General features: G+C 54.6%; 1 protein-coding gene across 1 annotated transcript in view; it reads left to right on the top strand.

The window, feature by feature from the left end:
• The first annotated feature begins 534 nt into the window (after window positions 1-534).
• LOC104010344 (complement receptor type 1) overlaps window positions 535-19,732 on the top strand; it is a 29,222-nt gene continuing 10,024 nt past the window's right edge. The window contains exons 1-35 of the mRNA XM_087762379.1: window positions 535-607; window positions 3,411-3,593; window positions 3,767-3,946; window positions 4,138-4,320; window positions 4,968-5,150; window positions 5,324-5,503; window positions 5,695-5,877; window positions 6,525-6,707; window positions 6,881-7,060; window positions 7,252-7,434; window positions 7,726-7,950; window positions 8,248-8,439; window positions 8,694-8,793; window positions 9,139-9,224; window positions 10,195-10,389; window positions 10,789-10,968; window positions 11,073-11,264; window positions 11,417-11,516; window positions 11,687-11,772; window positions 12,326-12,520; window positions 12,770-12,952; window positions 13,302-13,481; window positions 13,999-14,181; window positions 14,333-14,515; window positions 14,699-14,887; window positions 15,081-15,263; window positions 15,415-15,597; window positions 15,781-15,969; window positions 16,163-16,345; window positions 16,497-16,679; window positions 16,863-17,051; window positions 17,640-17,831; window positions 18,001-18,100; window positions 18,802-18,893; window positions 19,202-19,396. Of these exons, the coding sequence (XP_087618505.1) occupies window positions 535-607; window positions 3,411-3,593; window positions 3,767-3,946; window positions 4,138-4,320; window positions 4,968-5,150; window positions 5,324-5,503; window positions 5,695-5,877; window positions 6,525-6,707; window positions 6,881-7,060; window positions 7,252-7,434; window positions 7,726-7,950; window positions 8,248-8,439; window positions 8,694-8,793; window positions 9,139-9,224; window positions 10,195-10,389; window positions 10,789-10,968; window positions 11,073-11,264; window positions 11,417-11,516; window positions 11,687-11,772; window positions 12,326-12,520; window positions 12,770-12,952; window positions 13,302-13,481; window positions 13,999-14,181; window positions 14,333-14,515; window positions 14,699-14,887; window positions 15,081-15,263; window positions 15,415-15,597; window positions 15,781-15,969; window positions 16,163-16,345; window positions 16,497-16,679; window positions 16,863-17,051; window positions 17,640-17,831; window positions 18,001-18,100; window positions 18,802-18,893; window positions 19,202-19,396 (5,869 nt within the window). The remainder of the gene's footprint in view (window positions 608-3,410; window positions 3,594-3,766; window positions 3,947-4,137; window positions 4,321-4,967; window positions 5,151-5,323; window positions 5,504-5,694; window positions 5,878-6,524; window positions 6,708-6,880; window positions 7,061-7,251; window positions 7,435-7,725; window positions 7,951-8,247; window positions 8,440-8,693; window positions 8,794-9,138; window positions 9,225-10,194; window positions 10,390-10,788; window positions 10,969-11,072; window positions 11,265-11,416; window positions 11,517-11,686; window positions 11,773-12,325; window positions 12,521-12,769; window positions 12,953-13,301; window positions 13,482-13,998; window positions 14,182-14,332; window positions 14,516-14,698; window positions 14,888-15,080; window positions 15,264-15,414; window positions 15,598-15,780; window positions 15,970-16,162; window positions 16,346-16,496; window positions 16,680-16,862; window positions 17,052-17,639; window positions 17,832-18,000; window positions 18,101-18,801; window positions 18,894-19,201; window positions 19,397-19,732) is intronic.

The raw sequence follows: 19,732 nt of genomic DNA, 5'->3' as shown, positions 1-19,732 counted from the left end.
CCTGAGCACCCACGGCCCCGAGGGACAGACGTGTCCCCAGTCGCCGCTGGTCCCACGTGTGTGGGAGGAGGGAATGCCCCGCTCTGCCCTTCCCGTAGCCGGGCAGGCAAGCTGTGCCCCTTCAGCTGGTTCATGGGAAGGGCTGCCATCACTGCCTGGGGACTTGGGGCAGAGCCTGGGCCACTTCCCCGAGCTGAGGATGCTCTCCATTGAGGGCACGGTTTGGCTAAGAGCACCTCTGTGCCTGTGCTCACCCCGCTTTCACGGATGCCCGTGGGCCACGTGGTGGGTCCCAGGGGCCCATCCTCCCCTGCCAAAACTAGCAGCAGAAGCAGCGTGTGGGACCCACAGCCTCCCCGAGGGTGGTGGCTGTGCCCGCCTCGTGCTGGGGAGCCCACAGGTTCCTGTCCCACAGCCCTGGGAAGCCCCACAGCTGTGGCTCCTTCCGCATGTGGGGGGCGGTGGGGGGAACTGGGCTGCCCATATCTTCCTGCAGCCCACCGGGAGCTGTAGTCTGCGCCGGAGACGGGGAGCATGGTGCTCGCCTTCGCCCTCCGCCTCCTGGGCAGCTCCGCTTTGCTCCTGGCCGCCGCAGCTGGGGCTTCAGGTAAGGGAGACCGACAGGTCTGCACCTCTGGGGCCTTCCTCCCACGGCCCTCCTCTTCCTCATTGCTGCTCCTCTCCTCGCTGATCCTTTTGCTTTTCCCTGCGGAGGCAGCTGGGAGCCCTGTGGTGGTCCCGGGTGGACCTTGGCATGCCAGACCCTGAGCATCACAGAGCCTCTGAGCTGCTCTGCTAATGACGAAGACTCTCTGGGCTAGCACCGGGGCCAGCCCGTGCCCTTCAGCAGCGGGGGGAAAGGGAGTTACAACCTCACTACGGGAGGCTATGAGAGTCTTTCACAACCTGCCCAGCTTCCTGTAACAAGGGACTTGACCCGTGTTTTTAAACTGCCAAAGTAAAGCTGGTTATGGATATGGCATCTTACAGGAGTGAGACGAGGAGCCTGTTCCAATAATAGATTGTGTTTGAGCTCTGTCAAGTTGAAACTTGCTGTGATGTATAGAAATGCATTGGGACTGTGTTGTTTGGCATGTTTGGTCTGAAAGTCCACAGGGCACAAAAACCTGGCAGGTGGCTACCTGCCCTCTCGTTTGGGACAGGACAGCCAAAACCTACAGAAACTTGGCTCCATCACTGCAGTATGGTTTTGTTTACCCCTTCCCATCTTGTAGGCGTAGGTGCTGCAACCTGGCTGCTCCGGCAAGGTTTGAAAAGTGTTTTGGTACTGTATGGAGAAGACTTCTACCTATATACTCAATCAGGTTAATTATTCACTGGCATCTTGATGGGCCAAAGGCTGACGCTACTGCCTTAGCTGGCTGCGGTGGCTCAGTGGCAGGCTGGGAGTCAAGCATCAGTAGCTGCAAAGGGTTGGGTTATGTTTTTTAAAAAAAAAAGTTAAAAAAAAAGGATTACCACTAATTTAACGCTTTGTGAAAAGGTTAAGTTGTATTTTCTTCTGTTATACTTGGTTTTCTATATGTTCAGCTGATGTACATGCATTCGGTTTGCCAGCCTTGTGGATAACTGTCATTGCTCACATGTGCTGTCTGATGCCGGAGAGCTGTGATTCTCCAGCAAACCAACCCAGAGCTGCGGGAAGGGGTGTGAAGGGCGCAGCGTAGACGGGCTGCACCTGAACAGCTCAGAGGGATGGAGCTGGGGCCCTTTACTCGGCAACCCAAAGGATATTACCAGCGAGAGGCATCTCTTTGACCTTCTTTCTACAGTCCCATACTTAGTGCAAATATTTGTCTAGTGAACAAAAGCTGCTTCCCCACGGTTTTGGTTCTGGACATCTGCCTGCCTGCCTGCCTCTCTGCATGTCTGCCTCTCTCTCTCTCTCTCTTTCAATGCAAGCAACCCCTGGTTACGCCCGGGAGCACACCAGCAGGTTCACGGGTGGGTCCCTTGTAAGGAGCAGCAGAGGCTTCGCCCTCACCGGCGCGGGTCCGTTCCCACACCGTCATGGTGGTGCCGTGGGCAGCGTGGCACGGCACCCCCAGCCCCGCTGCGCAGCCCCTGCCCGGCTTGCTCACACGGCTGCGTGCCCCTGGTAGCGCAGACCCCTGCAGTGCAGTTCGGTTGGCCCTGGAGGGTCCTGCCAGCATTTTCCCGGGTTGGATCGGACCCAGGGGGTGTGCGTCCCAGCCCGTGGGTTAGAAGCATGCAGAAAGGCCATGAAAGGCTTTGACCTCACCAGGCGATTGACGTGGGATCCTGGACGCCCAGGTCTTGCCAGCTGAGGAAGCAGCGGGGTCCCCTGGCGGCGCAGGGAGGAGCCCCGCAGCCCCGGGGGCACTCGCCCCGGCTGCGGCCTCCGCCGCGTCCCATCACTCAGGGATCAACAGGCTGCATGGACACCATCAACGCGGCAGCCATCACAAGCAGGAACAGCTTGAGAGCTGCGTGGGTAAACAACATTTTATTTCTTTCCCTTTTCCAGCTACCCAATGCCTGTTCCCACGTGTCCGGTATGGGAGGATAGTATCCATTGCTCGCTATGTGTACAGGACCGGGGACACCGTAAGCTTTGTGTGCAACAAAGGGTATACCTTGCAGGGCTCCCACACAAGCACGTGCCAAGCTAACTTCAGATGGAGCCCACCTCTGCCAGTGTGCAAAAAAGGCAAGTGTCCCAGCGCGCGGAGCGAGCGGTGACAGCCGCAGGGGAAAGCTCCCTCTTGTGTCCTCTCAAATTCAGTGGGAAAGCAAAGCCAGGATGCATCTGTCGTCCTCACTTCTCTTCTCAAACCAAAGTCCTGCCAGCTTGGCTCTCAGAGAGGCAGAAACAGCTCAGAAGAAAGGAGCTGGGGTGGGACATGGGGCTGGCTGCAGCCCGCCCTGTCTTGGGCCCCAAGAGCCATGGGGAAAAGTTGACCCTGGGGCTGAGCTGCTGTGCAGCAGGAGGCTGTAACCTCCCCAGCACGCTCAGGAGCCGCAGGCGAGCTGCGGGAATGGCCGTATCTGCTGCCCCAGGGGGATTTTTGTGACGCTGCTTCTGGTCAGATGTGGGACATTTTCATCTTCCTTCTGGAATGGGAAGTAATCACAACTTCTTGCTGCTTTTGCTGCTTCCATGTCCACGTGCATCTTTTGCCAAATCCCATGATATGCCTGTGAGTTCTCCTGTCAGGACTGTCCTTATTATTAGTAATTTCCTCCAGCCGCAATGCAATTGTAATCTTGGTGCTGCTGTACCTGTTGTTAACTAATACTTTGGTCCAGCAAATGGAACAAAGACTGAGCAGAATTCAGGATATTACTCTGATATTACCCAAACAGTCCTAGTAGCACACAAAACAGCAAACAGCTGACCCACACAGTGATTTCTTTTCCCTCTCCAGAGCTGATGTGTCCTCGGCCACCAAACATCGCCAACGGGCAGCACAGCGGAGAGTCCTTGCACAGGTTTTCCCAGAGAGCGACCGTGTACTACAGCTGCAAGGATGGCTACGAGCTGGTCGGGAACGTGTCCATCAACTGCATGGAGACTGGGGTGTGGAGCAGGCCCGTGCCCCTCTGCAAAGGTGGGTAGATGCTTCCTTGCTAGGTGTGAGGGCTCAGCAGAGAGGATGCTGGATGTCCTGGTTGCAGGAACAGTGCAGACAGGTTTATGGCATTGATGAGAAGGGATGGGCTGTGTGTGCAGGATCTGGCCCATGGATTGAAGGTTAAAGGATGCTGTCCATCTTCCCTGCAGCAATTGGCTGCAAGGTACCCAAGGTGCAGAATGGGGAGGTCCATGGGATGCAAAGCACCTACAAAGCTGGAGAGACTCTTCACTTTGGCTGCAATGCCGATTACGCTGCAGAGGACACCTACGAGGCTCAGTGCCAGCCGGGGGGCACCTGGGATCCGCCGGCGCTCATCTGTGAGAAGGGTGAGTGTGGGTGCCCGCTGCTTCCCCGAGGGCAGCCCTGCCCGGCGGGTGCTCCTTGCAGGCGACCAGCGTGTGCAGGCTGAGCCATTCCTGCGATGGGCTTTAACCCATCGACGCAGCATCACGCCGACTCCCTGCCCCTTGCATGCTGTTCTCTCACTGAGTTAAGACTTTCTGTCTCCCTCTTGCAGTCCGACCATGCCCCATGCCTCCGGAGGTCCGCAACGGAAATCACAATGGCCAGGGCAAATCCTTTTTTACCATGGGAATGTCTGTAACATACACCTGCAATCCTGGCTACTACCTGGTTGGAAATGCCGTTGCATTTTGCAGGGCGTCTGGGAACTGGAGCCAGCCAGGCGCTCGCTGTGAAGGTGCGTCTGTGGTCTGTCCCTTCAGGCGAGAAGCTCGTAGTGTGGCTCTGAGCACAGGGGAGACCCTGGCCGTTGTCTCTGAGACCTTCAGTGAAGGATTCAATTCCCCTTTAATGAAGTATATGGTTTTATAATATGTAAAGAATAAGCTTACATCCGTGGATCTGAGCTAGGTATTTCTGTAACCGTGGCTGCACGTGCCATACCTCTCGCACTGGGGCTGGGTGCTGGTGACCCCGCAGTGTATGTCCAGGAACTGGCACATCACTTAACGTGAGACCAAGTGCAAAGGGATCTTCAGAGCCAGCAGCCTCCTCCCAGTGCTCCGGCTGCAGCATGCCTACAGAGAGCCGGCCAGTGACGGTGCTAGGGACCAGGCACAGGCCTGGGGCTCAACCCAGCCTTTGGCGGGAGACGACATATTTTTTTATGAACCAGTTCAACCTTCTTTGTCCAGAAAAGTCAGAGGAGAGATGTGGCACCCAAGGGCTGGCTGTCAGGACAGACCTGGCAGTACCTGGGGTGGGAGCCCTCTGCCATCCCCTTCACCTTCCCCTGTGTCTGACGTGCAGGAGGTTTGAGTTGAGCTGTCTCTCAGGCATCGCCTCTCCCAGACGCTCTCACGGGCTTTTCCTCTCCCTCTCCAGAGCTGATGTGTCCTCGGCCACCAAACATCGCCAACGGGCAGCACAGTGGAGAGTCCTTGCACAAGTTTTCCCGGGGAGTGATGGTGTACTACAGCTGCAAGGATGGCTACGAGCTGGTCGGGAACGTGTCCATCAACTGCATGGAGACTGGGGTGTGGAGCAGGCCCGTGCCCCGCTGCGAAGGTGGGTAGATGCTTCCTTGCTAGGTGTGAGGGCTCAGCAGAGAGGATGCTGGATGTCCTGGTTGCAGGAACAGTGCAGACAGGTTTATGGCATTGATGAGAAGGGATGGGCTGTGTGTGCAGGATCTGGCCCATGCATTGAAGGTTAAAGGATGCTGTCCACCTTCCCTGCAGCAATCGGCTGCAAGGTACCCAAGGTGCAGAATGGGAGAGCCCACGGGATGCAAAGCACCTACAAAGCTGGAGAGACTCTTCACTTTGGCTGCAATGCCGGTTACGCTGCAGAGGACACCTACGAGGCTCAGTGCCAGCCGGGGGGCACCTGGGATCCGCCGGCGCTCATCTGTGAGAAGGGTGAGTGTGGGTGCCCGCTGCTTCCCCGAGGGCAGCCCTGCCCGGCGGGTGCTCCTTGCAGGCGACCAGCGTGTGCAGGCTGAGCCATTCCTGTGATGGGCTTTAACCCATCGACGCAGCATCACGCCGACTCCCTGCCCCTTGCATGCTGTTCTCTCACTGAGTTAAGACTTTCTGTCTCCCTCTTGCAGTCCGACCATGCCCCATGCCTCCGGAGGTCCGCAACGGAAATCACAATGGCCAGGGCAAATCCTTTTTTACCATGGGAATGTCTGTAACATACACCTGCAATCCTGGCTACTACCTGGTTGGAAATGCCGTTGTGTTTTGCAGAGTGTCTGGGAACTGGAGCCAGCCAGGCGCTCGCTGTGAAGGTGCGTCTGTGGTCTGTCCCTTCAGGCGAGAAGCTCGTAGTGTGGCTCTGAGCACAGGGGAGACCCTGGCCGTTGTCTCTGAGACCTTCAGTGAAGGATTCAATTCCCCTTTAATGAAGTATATGGTTTTATAATATGTAAAGAATAAGCTTACATCCGTGGATCTGAGCTAGGTATTTCTGTAACCGTGGCTGCACGTGCCATACCTCTCGCACTGGGGCTGGGTGCTGGTGACCCCGCAGTGTATGTCCAGGAACTGGCACATCACTTAACGTGAGACCAAGTGCAAAGGGATCTTCAGAGCCAGCAGCCTCCTCCCAGTGCTCCGGCTGCAGCATGCCTACAGAGAGCCGGCCAGTGACGGTGCTAGGGACCAGGCACAGGCCTGGGGCTCAACCCAGCCTTTGGCGGGAGACGACATGTTTTTTTATGAATCAGTTCAACCTTCTTTGTCCAGAAAAGTCAGAGGAGAGATGTGGCACCCAAGGGCTGGCTGTCAGGACAGACCTGGCAGTACCTGGGGTGGGAGCCCTCTGCCATCCCCTTCACCTTCCCCTGTGTCTGACGTGCAGGAGGTTTGAGTTGAGCTGTCTCTCAGGCATCGCCTCTCCCAGACGCTCTCACGGGCTTTTCCTCTCCCTCTCCAGAGCTGATGTGTCCTCGGCCACCAAACATCGCCAACGGGCAGCACAGTGGAGAGTCCTTGCACAAGTTTTCCCGGGGAGTGATGGTGTACTACAGCTGCAAGGATGGCTACGAGCTGGTCGGGAACGTGTCCATCAACTGCATGGAGACTGGGGTGTGGAGCAGGCCCGTGCCCCGCTGCGAAGGTGGGTAGATGCTTCCTTGCTAGGTGTGAGGGCTCAGCAGAGAGGATGCTGGATGTCCTGGTTGCAGGAACAATGCAGACAGGTTTATGGCAGTGATGAGAAGGGATGGGCTGTGTGTGCAGGATCTGGCCCATGCATTGAAGGTTAAAGGATGCTGTCCATCTTCCCTGCAGCAATTGGCTGCAAGGTACCCAAGGTGCAGAATGGGAGAGCCCACGGGATGCAAAGCACCTACAAAGCTGGAGAGACTCTTCACTTTGGCTGCAATGCCGGTTACGCTGCAGAGGACACCTACGAGGCTCAGTGCCAGCCGGGGGGCACCTGGGATCCGCCGGCGCTCATCTGTGAGAAGGGTGAGTGTGGGTGCCCGCTGCTTCCCCGAGGGCAGCCCTGCCCGGCGGGTGCTCCTTGCAGGCGACCAGCGTGTGCAGGCTGAGCCATTCCTGCGATGGGCTTTAACCCATCGACGCAGCATCACGCCGACTCCCTGCCCCTTGCATGCTGTTCTCTCACTGAGTTAAGACTTTCTGTCTCCCTCTTGCAGTCCGACCATGCCCCATGCCTCCGGAGGTCCGCAACGGAAATCACAATGGCCAGGGCAAATCCTTTTTTACCATGGGAATGTCTGTAACATACACCTGCAATCCTGGCTACTACCTGGTTGGAAATGCCGTTGCATTTTGCAGGGCGTCTGGGAACTGGAGCCAGCCAGGCGCTCGCTGTGAAGGTGCGTCTGTGGTCTGTCCCTTCAGGCGAGAAGCTCGTAGTGCGGCTCTGAGCACAGGGGAGACCCTGACCATTGCAACCAGATCCTCAGAGAAGGTTAATCCCGTGTAATCCCTTGTAAGGTGATGCATGGTATGAATTAATTTCAAGCCCTTCTATTGTGGAGGTGGGGCTGGGGAGGTTTATGTAGGTGCCACATAGGTTTTGTTGTTGCAACATTAACAGCATGTGGGGTTTTTGTTTTGCTTTGTTCTGACTCTTGCACATCACTTCTGTACATTATCATTTCCAGTGACCATCTGCATAAATCCAGATATAGAGAATGGAAGGCAAGTCGATGGTCAAGGACTTATCTCTGCACCTGGGCAAATGGTGACATTTCAGTGTCACAATGGTTACAGCCTGCAAGGCAGTGCTAAAATCTTCTGCCAGGAGGATGGCAGCTGGCACCCTCCTGTTCCCGTCTGTGACAGGCTGTACCACTACCAGGAGCTCTCCAACAGGCCTGAACTTCCAGGTAAATAGTGACGTAGCTGCCCTGGGGTACACTACTATTTTGTGTCCCCTAACTCCATTAAAAAATATGGTTCAACCCTGTGAGTGGAAGATTGAAATGTATCCTGGGAATAAGAACCTGATCCTCTGGAATCCTTTGGGAAAATATGTTGTGTTTGTTTAATAACGGCTATATTAATTAAAATAAACAATTTTGCAAGGCTAACCGAACACCTTTCCTTGTAAAAGTGTTCTTTCTCTGCTTGCACCCAGCATGCCTGTCCTGCCTGATTCTCATGTCTCTCTTCTTTCTCAATAGGTGGTTGTGGTGCTCCTACAAGGTTACACTTTGCTGAGCTAAATGAGGAGCATAAAAATGAGATTGATTTTTCTGTTGGGAAGACTGTGCAATACACTTGCCTACCTGGATATGCTAAACAGCCAGGAATGTCACCTACTATTACATGCCTTGAGAGCGGAGTGTGGTCCGAAGCACTAGAGTTCTGTAAAAGTGAATAGCTCCTTGATTTGGTGTCCATTATTCAAGAAGGAATAGGCATTAGGTTCTGTCCATGCTGCAAAAACCTTAACCTTATTCTGGTGTTCAAATAGTATGTGACTAGTAAAGCCATGTAATTTTATACGATTCGAAACCTGGTTTGGGGGTAACTGGAAATGTGGACAGATTACTGGAGTAATAGTTGCATCTGTTGTACCATGGGATAGACAGAGAGAAGCCTAAAATGAGGTTTTTTCCTCCCCCAGGGAAACAATGCAGTCATCCTGGTGAACCTGTGAATGGGAAAATTATTTTCCTAACAGACCTCCTGTTTGGGTCAACAGTGGTCTACAGCTGTGAAGAAGGGTAAGTCCTGGTTCTGGCTACTGCTTAAAACAGCAAGGAGAGATGTATTAGGTAAGTCTCCCTTTTTTCCTCCTATTCGTTCATTCCCAGTAAATGGATTATACACAGAAGCCACTCTATATAGAGTTCTGCACCTGTATGAACGCATAAGGTGTTCCCTGTCTTATATATACATGTATATACTGTGACATTGGTAAGGTGGTGCTGAGCAAGGAGGGGAACGCCTCCTTCAGGGCCACAGCTTTGCGGTCAGTGGGGCTGATCACACCTTCTAGGGTGCTGAGGAGGAGGTAGTAACTTACGCTGAAATGACTTGGGATGAACGTTCAATCCTTTTAACACCAGGCACAGGTTAATTGGACAACCCAGCAGACGATGTGAGATTTCTGGTGCACGTGTCGCATGGAGCGGTGACATTCCCACTTGTCAGCGTAAGTAGCTTACAGCGCTGGGGGGGTTGCATGGATCCGGTAAATATTTTCCAGCAGAGATTGCCAAATCTTTCCAATCACAGCTTTCATGGGGAATTTCTCTGCTCTGTGGGCATGAAAAATATCGGAAGGTTTTGATGTCACAAGAAAATGTTCTGGGAAAAGGTACAAGATCTCAAAGCTTAATGGATTATAGAAAGCAATGCCTCAGCTGGCGCTTTTTCAGCAGTACGTAGGTATCCTGCCTCCAACTAACCTCACAAGCCCATTACAAGCGAGGAAGGGAAAGCATTATTTTCAGCGGAAGGGTTGTTATTGCTGGACACCGAGAGACCAGGCACAACCCTAAGAAGAGGCAGAGTGCCGTGGGAGGGCCAGAAGTGGAATCCCAAAGTCCCAAACCACGGGCTCTCTCTTTCACTACGAGCACGGATAACTGATGTGTCCCCAAAGAGCTGCCGTGCTGCACCTCAGCAATTACACCTGGGTGTTGCTCTGCTGATTAAGTACTCTTGCTGATTAGGTGACAGTTTCATATAAGTAAGAAATATTTACTGGCACGTTCTGGGATTTTAAAGCATTTTACAGATTCTCCAGGTACATATTAACCTAAGGTGGCATACAAATTTCTGCCTGTGCGTGCCTTTGCACTGTGTGCAGCTGAAAAACCATGATTTTACACAAGCGATACAAAAGAAATCTTTGTTTTTTTATTTCTTAAGCAGTAGAAAAGGTAAAGCATGTTGGTGCTTCCTCCATAGAGGTTTGTCTTACTGGTCTGCTTTCTAACTGTCATAGAAATAGCTGACCAGGGAGATGGGATCCAGTTGCCTACAAGGCCTCAACTAGAAGGTCACTTCACTGAGGCTACTCCACCTCTAGGACAAGTGTTTATGCCCCACAGACTGAGGGATTTAAAGTACTTTGGTGCTGCTGTTGAATTTAGAAGCCTTGTTCTGCACCTCTGCAGGTATCCCTTGTGAGCCACCGCCCGACATTCCCAACGGGAAGCACACGGGCAAGCTGCTGGATGAATTCCTCTTCGGCACATCTGTAACGTACAGCTGCAAGCCCGGGTACCCGCTCCACGGAGAGCCCTCCATCTACTGCACCACCTGGGATGGGGAGAACGGCGTGTGGAGCGGGCCCCCCCCGCACTGCGGAGGTAGGCTGGTGTCTGCATGTCCTGAGACTCGCGTGCAATCCTCCCGGCCCTACTGCTTCGTGTTCGGAAAGCCCAGGAAACCTCCAGACAATTGCACTTTTTGCCCATGTGCCCGCGAGGGCAGGGTCTGCACGGGCTGGTTTGCAGCTGTGGCCAGGCAGAGGGGAGGAGGCTGGAGGAGCACCCCACCGCCTCCAGCACCCCCAGCCTCACCTTCCCATTTGGGTGCCGCCCTCCATGTCTGACATCGCTGCATGCAGGCAGTACGGCATCTATAGGAAAAGGATTTTCAGACTCGGGTCTAAAAAGGGATTGCACGTCTTCAGCGGCTTTGCAGCTGCACAGCTCTGCACGCTGCTGCGTAAGCGCCCGTTTTGAGGACCTGCGCTTCTTTTCCAGAGGCAACGTGTCCCGTCCCGCGCATCCAGAATGGGAGAATAGTGTCTCCTAGGACTGCCTACGCACACAAGGACACCATTGCCTTTGAGTGTGAGCCAGGCTATGTTCTACGTGGCCACGGAGTGGTACAATGCCAACTGAATAACACCTGGGAGCCACCCGTGCCAGTCTGCGAGCAGGGCAAGTGTTCAAACCGGGCTCCGGATGTTAGCCTTCCCCCGCTCTCCCAAATCTGCTTTCTCCTGACTCCTTTGACAACTGGGCTGGCTTATCTTTCTTGGCAGCTGGCTGCAATGCACCTACCAGCCTGGCGTTTGCTGAGCTGAAGGAGCCGTACAGCAACCAGACCGTCTTTCCCGTGGGGAGGACGGTGGAATACGTGTGCCGGCCTGGCTACGCCCAGCACCTGGGGATGCCGCCGGCCATCACATGCCTCAGGAATCGGACGTGGTCCGTGGCACTGGAGTTCTGTAAAAGTGCGTCCTGCAAGTGCCGAAACGCCTGAAGCGTCCGGCTTGGCTGGATTTTCACGTTTCTCTGGCTTTATGGTCCGCTCGCTGCGTCAGCATCCTTGGGTGGGATGCGAGTGAGCAGCTGAGGGCTCATGGGGGCCGACGTTCCCTTCCAGGGAAACAATGTGCTAACCCCGGGGATCCGCAGAACGGCAGAGCTGTTGTCCTGACCGACCTCCTCTTCGGGTCCAAAGTGAATTACACGTGCGAGATAGGGTGAGTAAGTCTTGCAACGAGCTGGATTCAGCTGCCAAGTGAAAGTAAAGCAGGCTTTCAGATGTACGTGAAGGAACGTAGTTCCCGAGTCTTGGCTGCCCCTTACAAGGGTTCCAAAGAAATCTCGAGTCTCCGAATGTAAATTAATAAATCTTTCCGTGTGACTCCAGGTACAAGTTGGTTGGAGGCTCTCAGAGAACATGCGAGGTCTCTGGCACGCACGTCTCGTGGAGTGGAGATGCTCCTGTCTGCCAGCGTAAGTAGGCCACAACAAAAGGCCCTTGGGGATGGCTTGCAAGAGACAGTGGCACATCTTTCAGGACAACGATTTCATTGCAAAAATGCACTGTATGTGTAAAATCTTTCATTTTTCTTTTCATTTTGGTTTGGTTTGGACGTTTCTGACAAGGTTTCCAAAGGTCTTTTGTTTATCCTGGTCCAAACTGGGAAAACCGTTAATATTTTAAACGCTCCGTTACTGGGGTAAGTACTTCCCACTGGTCATGGGTAGGAATGGCGTGGCCAGTCTCTCTCTGCATGTGTCACCAATGGTTATGGAAAGGGAAGTAAGAATCGTCCCACCACCTCCGTGGGGACGCAAGGAAGTGATTCACAGGAGGGCGCAGGTTTTCCTTCCCACATGTGATTTCTTCCGTACAAGGTTTGTCTCTGGTCATCGTATCCAGAGAGCATCACTGCTGAGACAGGTTCATCCCCGTCGGTCCCCTGCCTGGGCAGCGTGGGTGTCCTGCAGACCCTGGGTGCTGCTGCAGCGCTGATGCTGAAAGCCACCTTGTGCGCGCCCACAGGTATCACCTGCGATCCGCCTCCGGACATCCCCCACGGGAGACACAGCGGGCACTTGACGGACACCTTCTCCTATGCGGACGTGGTCACCTACACCTGCGACGCCGGCCACCCGCTGTCTGGAGAGCCCTCCATCTTCTGCACCACGGCGGACGGGGAGCATGGCGTGTGGAGCGGGCCGCCGCCGCGGTGCGGAGGTAGGGCTCTGCGGTGCGCGGGCGTCCGTCCCCGCCAGCGAGAGTTGGTTGTGAGTGGCAGAAGGAATGACTGTGGCTGCAGTGGGGGCTGCACCCACTGACAGGAAGACCACTAACATGACAGATATTTATTCAAAGAGTTAATGGAATTAATTGTCTTCCTCCTTTGGTTTTTGAAGGATGGATTTTTAAATTTTTTTTTTCTTGCCCTGTCCATATTTCTTATCTGCCTTTCCTTCTCCTTCGCAGAGGTGAAGTGTCCTCCCCCTCCAGCCATCGCCAACGGGAAGCACAGCGGCCAGCCCTCGGACACCCACCTTCCAGGCTCAGCTGTGCAGTACACCTGCAGGGATGGCTACTCCCTCATTGGGAATGGCTCCATCAGCTGTACCGCTGGGGGAACGTGGAGCCGGCCCCGGCCCCGATGTGAAGGTGTGTTTGTGTTGGCTTCTTTTACCCTTCTCCAGGCCCTTTCTTCCTTCTTGGCTCTTGGTCTAATCGGTGCAAACCAAATCTCCAGTGAGAGGCAGAAGTCAAAGGTCCCACAGGCAGAAGGAGCTCCACCTGCCTCTGTGGATTTCCCTTTTTGCCCCCCCAGTAAGGGCAGACTATACGTGCAGTTGAATAATGATATTTTGTGTAAGAATAAGAGTCAATAATGTTGACATGCCCATGACAGTGATGGCAAGGTTCGGCAGCAGAGACTGCCCCTGGTCAGTGCCCCTCCGCACCCGGGATGGGCTTCACATCCCCAGCGGTGCCTCCTGCTCTTCACTTCCAGCAACTGGCTGCAAAAGACCAGAGATCAAGAACGGAAGAACGACTGGGCTGGAGACCGTGTACAGACTCGCAGAGATTGTTATCTTTGAATGCGATTTTGGTTACGCCTTGAAGGGCTCTCAAGAGTCTCAGTGCCAGTTTGGGGGCACATGGGACCCTCCTGTCCCCATCTGTGAAAAGAGTAAGTGTAAATGAGGCGGTGGGTGGTAGCTGATTTCTTCTGAACCACTGTGTGAGTGCACCTGGCAGGGTGCAACTGCCTCACCTGGGAGGTTAAGGGGCCACTCTCCAGGACTGGAAAGCAAAAACATGCAAATATCTGTCCTCCCATCTTCATAATACCCGTTCAGACTCTTGTTACGTAGGGCTTTCGTCTCCTTAAATGAATCCACAAAGAGAGAGATCTAGGCTGGTGTCCGATCTGGTTGACAACCACGGAAAGGCCAGAGCAAGCTGTTAGGGAGACTGTAAATGCCTAAATAGTGAGAAAAGATCAGTCTTGATGTCAATAAGCTCAAAAAGCATCAAGGCTGGAGGATCAGTGAGGGTAGGATGGAAGCATAATTCATACATTGACATACCTAGCTATTTGGGAAAAGTTAATGGGAAAGAAAGAAGTGAAAAGGCTGCCTTATCCTACAGTGGGTGTTTCTGGTACCTGCTCTTCACCAGTTATGACTTTTTTCTCCTCCTTGTAGTGCTACAGTGTCCTTCCCCTCCAAATATCAAAAATGGCAAGCCTGAGAGCAAGGATATGAAAGTGTTCATCCCTGGAACATCAGTGAAGTACCACTGTGACCCGGGGTACGTCCTCACTGGGAAAACAACAGTTTCTTGTTTGACATCTGGAACCTGGAGCATCCCTTACCCGCGGTGTGAAGGTGAGCTGGGAATGCTGGTCCCCAGAGTCAGAAGGGAGACCAGCGTGGTTGCACGGTCTTCCCTGAATTTTGAACTCCCAAAAAGAAAGGGGGAACCCCCAGCTCCGGCACCCGCTTCCCCAGCCCACGCTCTGCTGCTTTTCCCTTCCAGCGATCACCTGCACAAGCCCCACCATCCAGAATGGAGATGTGGCTGAAGGACAGAGCGCTGTGTACCGTCCCGGGGCCAACATCACCTTCCAGTGCCGGCCGGGCTACGTGCTGCGGGGGAGCCGCAAAGCCAAGTGCCAGCCCGATGGCCGCTGGGCACCGGCTGTCCCCACCTGCGAGCCAAGTGAGCGTGGGCACAGGGGGGTTTAGAAAGAGGACGCTTAGGGCCATCCTTGTGCTGCTGGAGGGGCCCTGAGGCCGTGCTTTCTGTCTCACTCGGTCACCTCAGGTGTGACGGTGTTTTGCTGTGGTACATGTGCTGTTACATCGGGCAAAACCACTAAAATGCCTTTCTCTGCTCCTGCAGCTTTAGTGCTGCCTTGTCCTCCACCTCCCGTCATCGCCCACGCCACGCACAGCGCGGAGCTCGGGGCAAACTTCACCAGCGGCATGTCCGTGAGCTACGCCTGCGATCCCGGCTACGTTCTTGTTGGAGAGGCACAGCTTAACTGTACTTCTTCTGGAGCTTGGAGCGTCCCTGCCCCTCGGTGTGAAGGTGCATTCCCCTGCCTTTTCCACTTGTGGATATGCCAGTGATACAAAGGGATTACGGGAGGAAAGAAGGGGAGAAAAGTGAAAATCCACATACTTGTACTTAGAGAGACTCGCTTCCCTAGTGCTAAGTGGGAAAACAAAACCGACAACCCAAAAGCCCATGCCGTTCTCAGTGAAGGTTTCCTTCCCTGCAGGGCGGCTGTGTCCCTCCCCACCAGCCGTTGCCCACGGCCAGCACGACGGCACGGATGTGGCAGTGTTCATCCCCGGCAAGTCTGTAAATTACAGCTGTGACCCCGGCTATTCTCTTATTGGAAAAACAACTGTGGACTGTATGGGCAATGGAACCTGGAGCATCCCTTACCCGCGGTGTGAAGGTGAGCTGGGAATGCTGGTCCCCAGAGTCAGAAGGGAGACCAGCGTGGTTGCACGGTCTTCCCTGAATTTTGAACTCCCAAAAAGAAAGGGGGAACCCCCAGCTCCGGCACCCGCTTCCCCAGCCCACGCTCTGCTGCTTTTCCCTTCCAGCGATCACCTGCACAAGCCCCACCATCCAGAATGGAGATGTGGCTGAAGGACAGAGCGCTGTGTACCGTCCCGGGGCCAACATCACCTTCCAGTGCCGGCCGGGCTACGTGCTGCGGGGGAGCCGCAAAGCCAAGTGCCAGCCCGATGGCCGCTGGGCGCCGGCTGTCCCCACCTGCGAGCCAGGTGAGCGTGGGCACAGGGGGGTTTAGAAAGAGGACGCTTAGGGCCATCCTTGTGCTGCTGGAGGGGCCCTGAGGCCGTGCTTTCTGTCTCACTCGGTCACCTCAGGTGTGACGGTGTTTTGCTGTGGTACATGTGCTGTTACATCGGGCAAAACCACTAAAATGCCTTTCTCTGCTCCTGCAGCTTTAGTGCTGCCTTGTCCTCCACCTCCCGTCATCGCCCACGCCACGCACAGCGCGGAGCTCGGGGCAAACTTCACCAGCGGCATGTCCGTGAGCTACGCCTGCGATCCCGGCTACGTTCTTGTTGGAGAGGCACAGCTTAACTGTACTTCTTCTGGAGCTTGGAGCGTCCCTGCCCCTCGGTGTGAAGGTGCATTCCCCTGCCTTTTCCACTTGTGGATATGCCAGTGATACAAAGGGATTACGGGAGGAAAGAAGGGGAGAAAAGTGAAAATCCACATACTTGTACTTAGAGAGACTCGCTTCCCTAGTGCTAAGTGGGAAAACAAAACCGACAACCCAAAAGCCCATGCCGTTCTCAGTGAAGGTTTCCTTCCCTGCAGGGCGGCTGTGTCCCTCCCCACCAGCCGTTGCCCACGGCCAGCACGACGGCACGGATGTGGCAGTGTTCATCCCCGGCAAGTCTGTAAATTACAGCTGTGACCCCGGCTATTCTCTTATTGGAAAAACAACTGTGGACTGTATGGGCAATGGAACCTGGAGCATCCCTTACCCGCGGTGTGAAGGTGAGCTGGGAATGCTGGTCCCCAGAGTCAGAAGGGAGACCAGCGTGGTTGCACGGTCTTCCCTGAATTTTGAACTCCCAAAAAGAAAGGGGGAACCCCCAGCTCCGGCACCCGCTTCCCCAGCCCACGCTCTGCTGCTTTTCCCTTCCAGCGATCACCTGCACAAGCCCCACCATCCAGAATGGAGATGTGGCTGAAGGACAGAGCGCTGTGTACCGTCCCGGGGCCAACATCACCTTCCAGTGCCGGCCGGGCTACGTGCTGCGGGGGAGCCGCAAAGCCAAGTGCCAGCCCGATGGCCGCTGGGCGCCGGCTGTCCCCACCTGCGAGCCAGGTGAGCGTGGGCACAGGGGGGTTTAGAAAGAGGACGCTTAGGGCCATCCTTGTGCTGCTGGAGGGGCCCTGAGGCCGTGCTTTCTGTCTCACTCGGTCACCTCAGGTGTGACGGTGTTTTGCTGTGGTACATGTGCTGTTACATCGGGCAAAACCACTAAAATGCCTTTCTCTGCTCCTGCAGCTTTAGTGCTGCCTTGTCCTCCACCTCCCGTCATCGCCCACGCCACGCACAGCGCGGAGCTCGGGGCAAACTTCACCAGCGGCATGTCCGTGAGCTACGCCTGCGATCCTGGCTTCTCCCTCCTCGGAGACCCCTCTGTCTCGTGCACGGCCTCGGGGAACTGGAGCCTCCCATACCCACGCTGCGCAGGTGGGGCCGGCTGCCACCACGGTTCCCCGTGGCTGCCTGAGCATCCGTCCCATGCACGGCTGATCCTGGAGCAGGCAAACCTGCCAACCTGCAGAACTGGCCGGGGGGGGGGTGGGGTGGGGGGTGAAGTGCACATCCAGTGACACCCACGGGTCTGAGCACGTGTTCATTTTGGTGGCACTGGCAATAACCTGGTGGCATTGCTAAAGCCCATGGCTTCCCGCGAGGAGACGGTCTTGGCTGGCCTAAGTTCTGAAATTGCAGAATCCCGCACTCTGTGGCACACAGACAACACGCTGTATGGTGGCAGCGCTGCAGTGTAGGATGTGCAGAGTGTGGAAACACCAAACTGGCTAAACTGGTTTGCGGGGGGCGGTGATTTGTTTCATTTTTTTAAGAATGTATAAATTGGGTGCATGTGTCCTTCCATGCTAAGTAAGTGTTAATTTCTGTCGGTAAATGTCAGAATACATAGAAGAGATATTAACACCTCGGGGCTCGTAACAGTGCCTCCCAATGTGCTTGTTTCTCTTTAGCTGCGTTTCACAGCCAGCAGGTATTTCTCATGTGTATTTTGTTTCTTGGCAGCTGGCTGCGGGACACCAACAACATTACTGTTTGCTGAGCTAAACAAGCAGTATAAAAATCAGACGGAGTTTCCTGTTGGGAAGACTGTGAAGTACACTTGTCGGCCTGGATATGCAAAACATCCACAGATATCACCAACTCTTACGTGTCTTGAAAATCAAACGTGGTCTGAAGCCCAGGAGTTTTGCAAACGTATGTTTTGCAGATGTTTCTAGTTTGTTTAAATTGCAGCCTGATGACTGAAGCCTTGTCATTTCTCCCTTTCGGTTCCCTCCTCCCTTGGGCAGGCTCCCAGAATTAGTGACCCTTTCCCTATGGCATTGAGTTAACGCAGCTTAAACCCAGGTCTTCTTCTGCCCAGGGAGAAAGTGTAATCATCCAGGAGAACCGGTGAACGGCAGACTTATTGTTACAACGGATCTCTTCTTTGGGTCAACAGTGAATTACACCTGCAATGAAGGGTGAGCCCCAGCCGAGCTCCTTCGCCTCACTGCGATGAAACCAGCAATGCTTCTGCTCTCCCTGCAACCCGCAGGCACCGCGTGTCTTCCCACAAGAGACGGGTGCTCGTGTCTCTGAGCTCAGAGCACCCCAGCGTTGCCTGCACAAGGCGATGCTGGAGGAGAAACCGGAGCTCTCGGGTGCTGAGAGAAAAGAGAAATCATCCAAATGATCAGGGAAAAACCTCAGAATCCTTTGGGTGGTTTACAACAGTTTTGACACTAAACAATTCTGGTCATCGCAAGGGTCTATTTCTAGTCTAATTTCTCGTCCCAATGGCACCGGCAATTGGAGAAGGGGATTTCTTTATAAATTTCTAAGTGCCAGTTAGAGGGCACGACCACCTGAGTCTGCTAGTGTGGAGCATATGAGGGGAAAAGGGGGGGTTATTTTGGAAGCTTTGCCTTAAACCAGAAGTCGTTAAAGTGGACTTTTCTAGAGGACAGAAGGAAGAGGAGAGGGCACGGCAGCTCCCTGAGCCCCCCAGGGATGTACTGCCTGTGCTGACCGAGGGGACCGGGGGGAGTCCCCATGCGACCTAAGGGTCATAGCTTTAAAATGGCAGCATTAGATGGCAACTAAGGCAATACTTGGTTGCTGTGGGAGATGCAACCTCCAAAGACAGTCCTGTAGTGACAAAAGTGACTTTGCTTGACCCCAGGCACAGGCTGGTTGGAGTGTCCCAGCGGCAGTGTGTGATTTCGAGCTCTGGGACGCGAGTGAGGTGGAGCGGTGATGTTCCCATCTGCCAGAGTAAGTACACCGTGGCAGGAGCTGAGCAGAGCGCGATGAGGAACCAATCACACCACAAAGAGATTCAGCTGGGTGCTTTCCTTGGAAAATATCTTCCAAGGCAAAGACAGAGAGCATCACCACTGAGATGGGTTCATCCCCGTCAGTTCCCATCCTGGGAAGCGTGGGTGTCCTGCAGATCCCAGCTGCTGCTGCTTCATTGCCATTACATCATCTCTAGGACAAGTGTTTATGCCCCACAGACTGAGGGATTTAAAGTACTTTGGTGCTGCTGTTGAATTTAGAAGCCTTGTTCTGCACCTCTGCAGGTATCCCTTGTGAGCCACCGCCCGACATTCCCAACGGGAAGCACACGGGCAAGCTGCTGGATGAATTCCTCTTCGGCACATCTGTAACGTACAGCTGCAAGCCCGGGTACCCGCTCCACGGAGAGCCCTCCATCTACTGCACCACCTGGGATGGGGAGAACGGCGTGTGGAGTGGGCCCCCCCCGCACTGCGGAGGTAGGCTGGTGTCTGCATGTCCTGAGACTCGCGTGCAATCCTCCCGGCCCTACTGCTTCGTGTTCGGAAAGCCCAGGAAACCTCCAGACAATTGCACTTTTTGCCCAAGTGCCCGCGAGGGCAGGGTCTGCACGGGCTGGTTTGCAGCTGTGGCCAGGCAGAGGGGAGGAGGCTGGAGGAGCACCCCACCGCCTCCAGCACCCCCAGCCTCACCTTCCCATTTGGGTGCCGCCCTCCATGTCTGACATCGCTGCATGCAGGCAGTACGGCATCTATAGGAAAAGGATTTTCAGACTCGGGTCTAAAAAGGGATTGCACGTCTTCAGCGGCTTTGCA

The sequence above is a fragment of the Nipponia nippon genome, unplaced genomic scaffold, assembly GCF_047370975.1.
Source record: "Nipponia nippon isolate SJK-2023a ecotype South Korea unplaced genomic scaffold, ASM4737097v1 scaffold_25, whole genome shotgun sequence".
Taxonomy (NCBI): Eukaryota; Metazoa; Chordata; class Aves; order Pelecaniformes; family Threskiornithidae; genus Nipponia; species Nipponia nippon.
The sequence above is the reverse complement of the archived record's forward strand: the minus strand, read 5'-3'. Positions and strand labels throughout refer to the sequence as shown.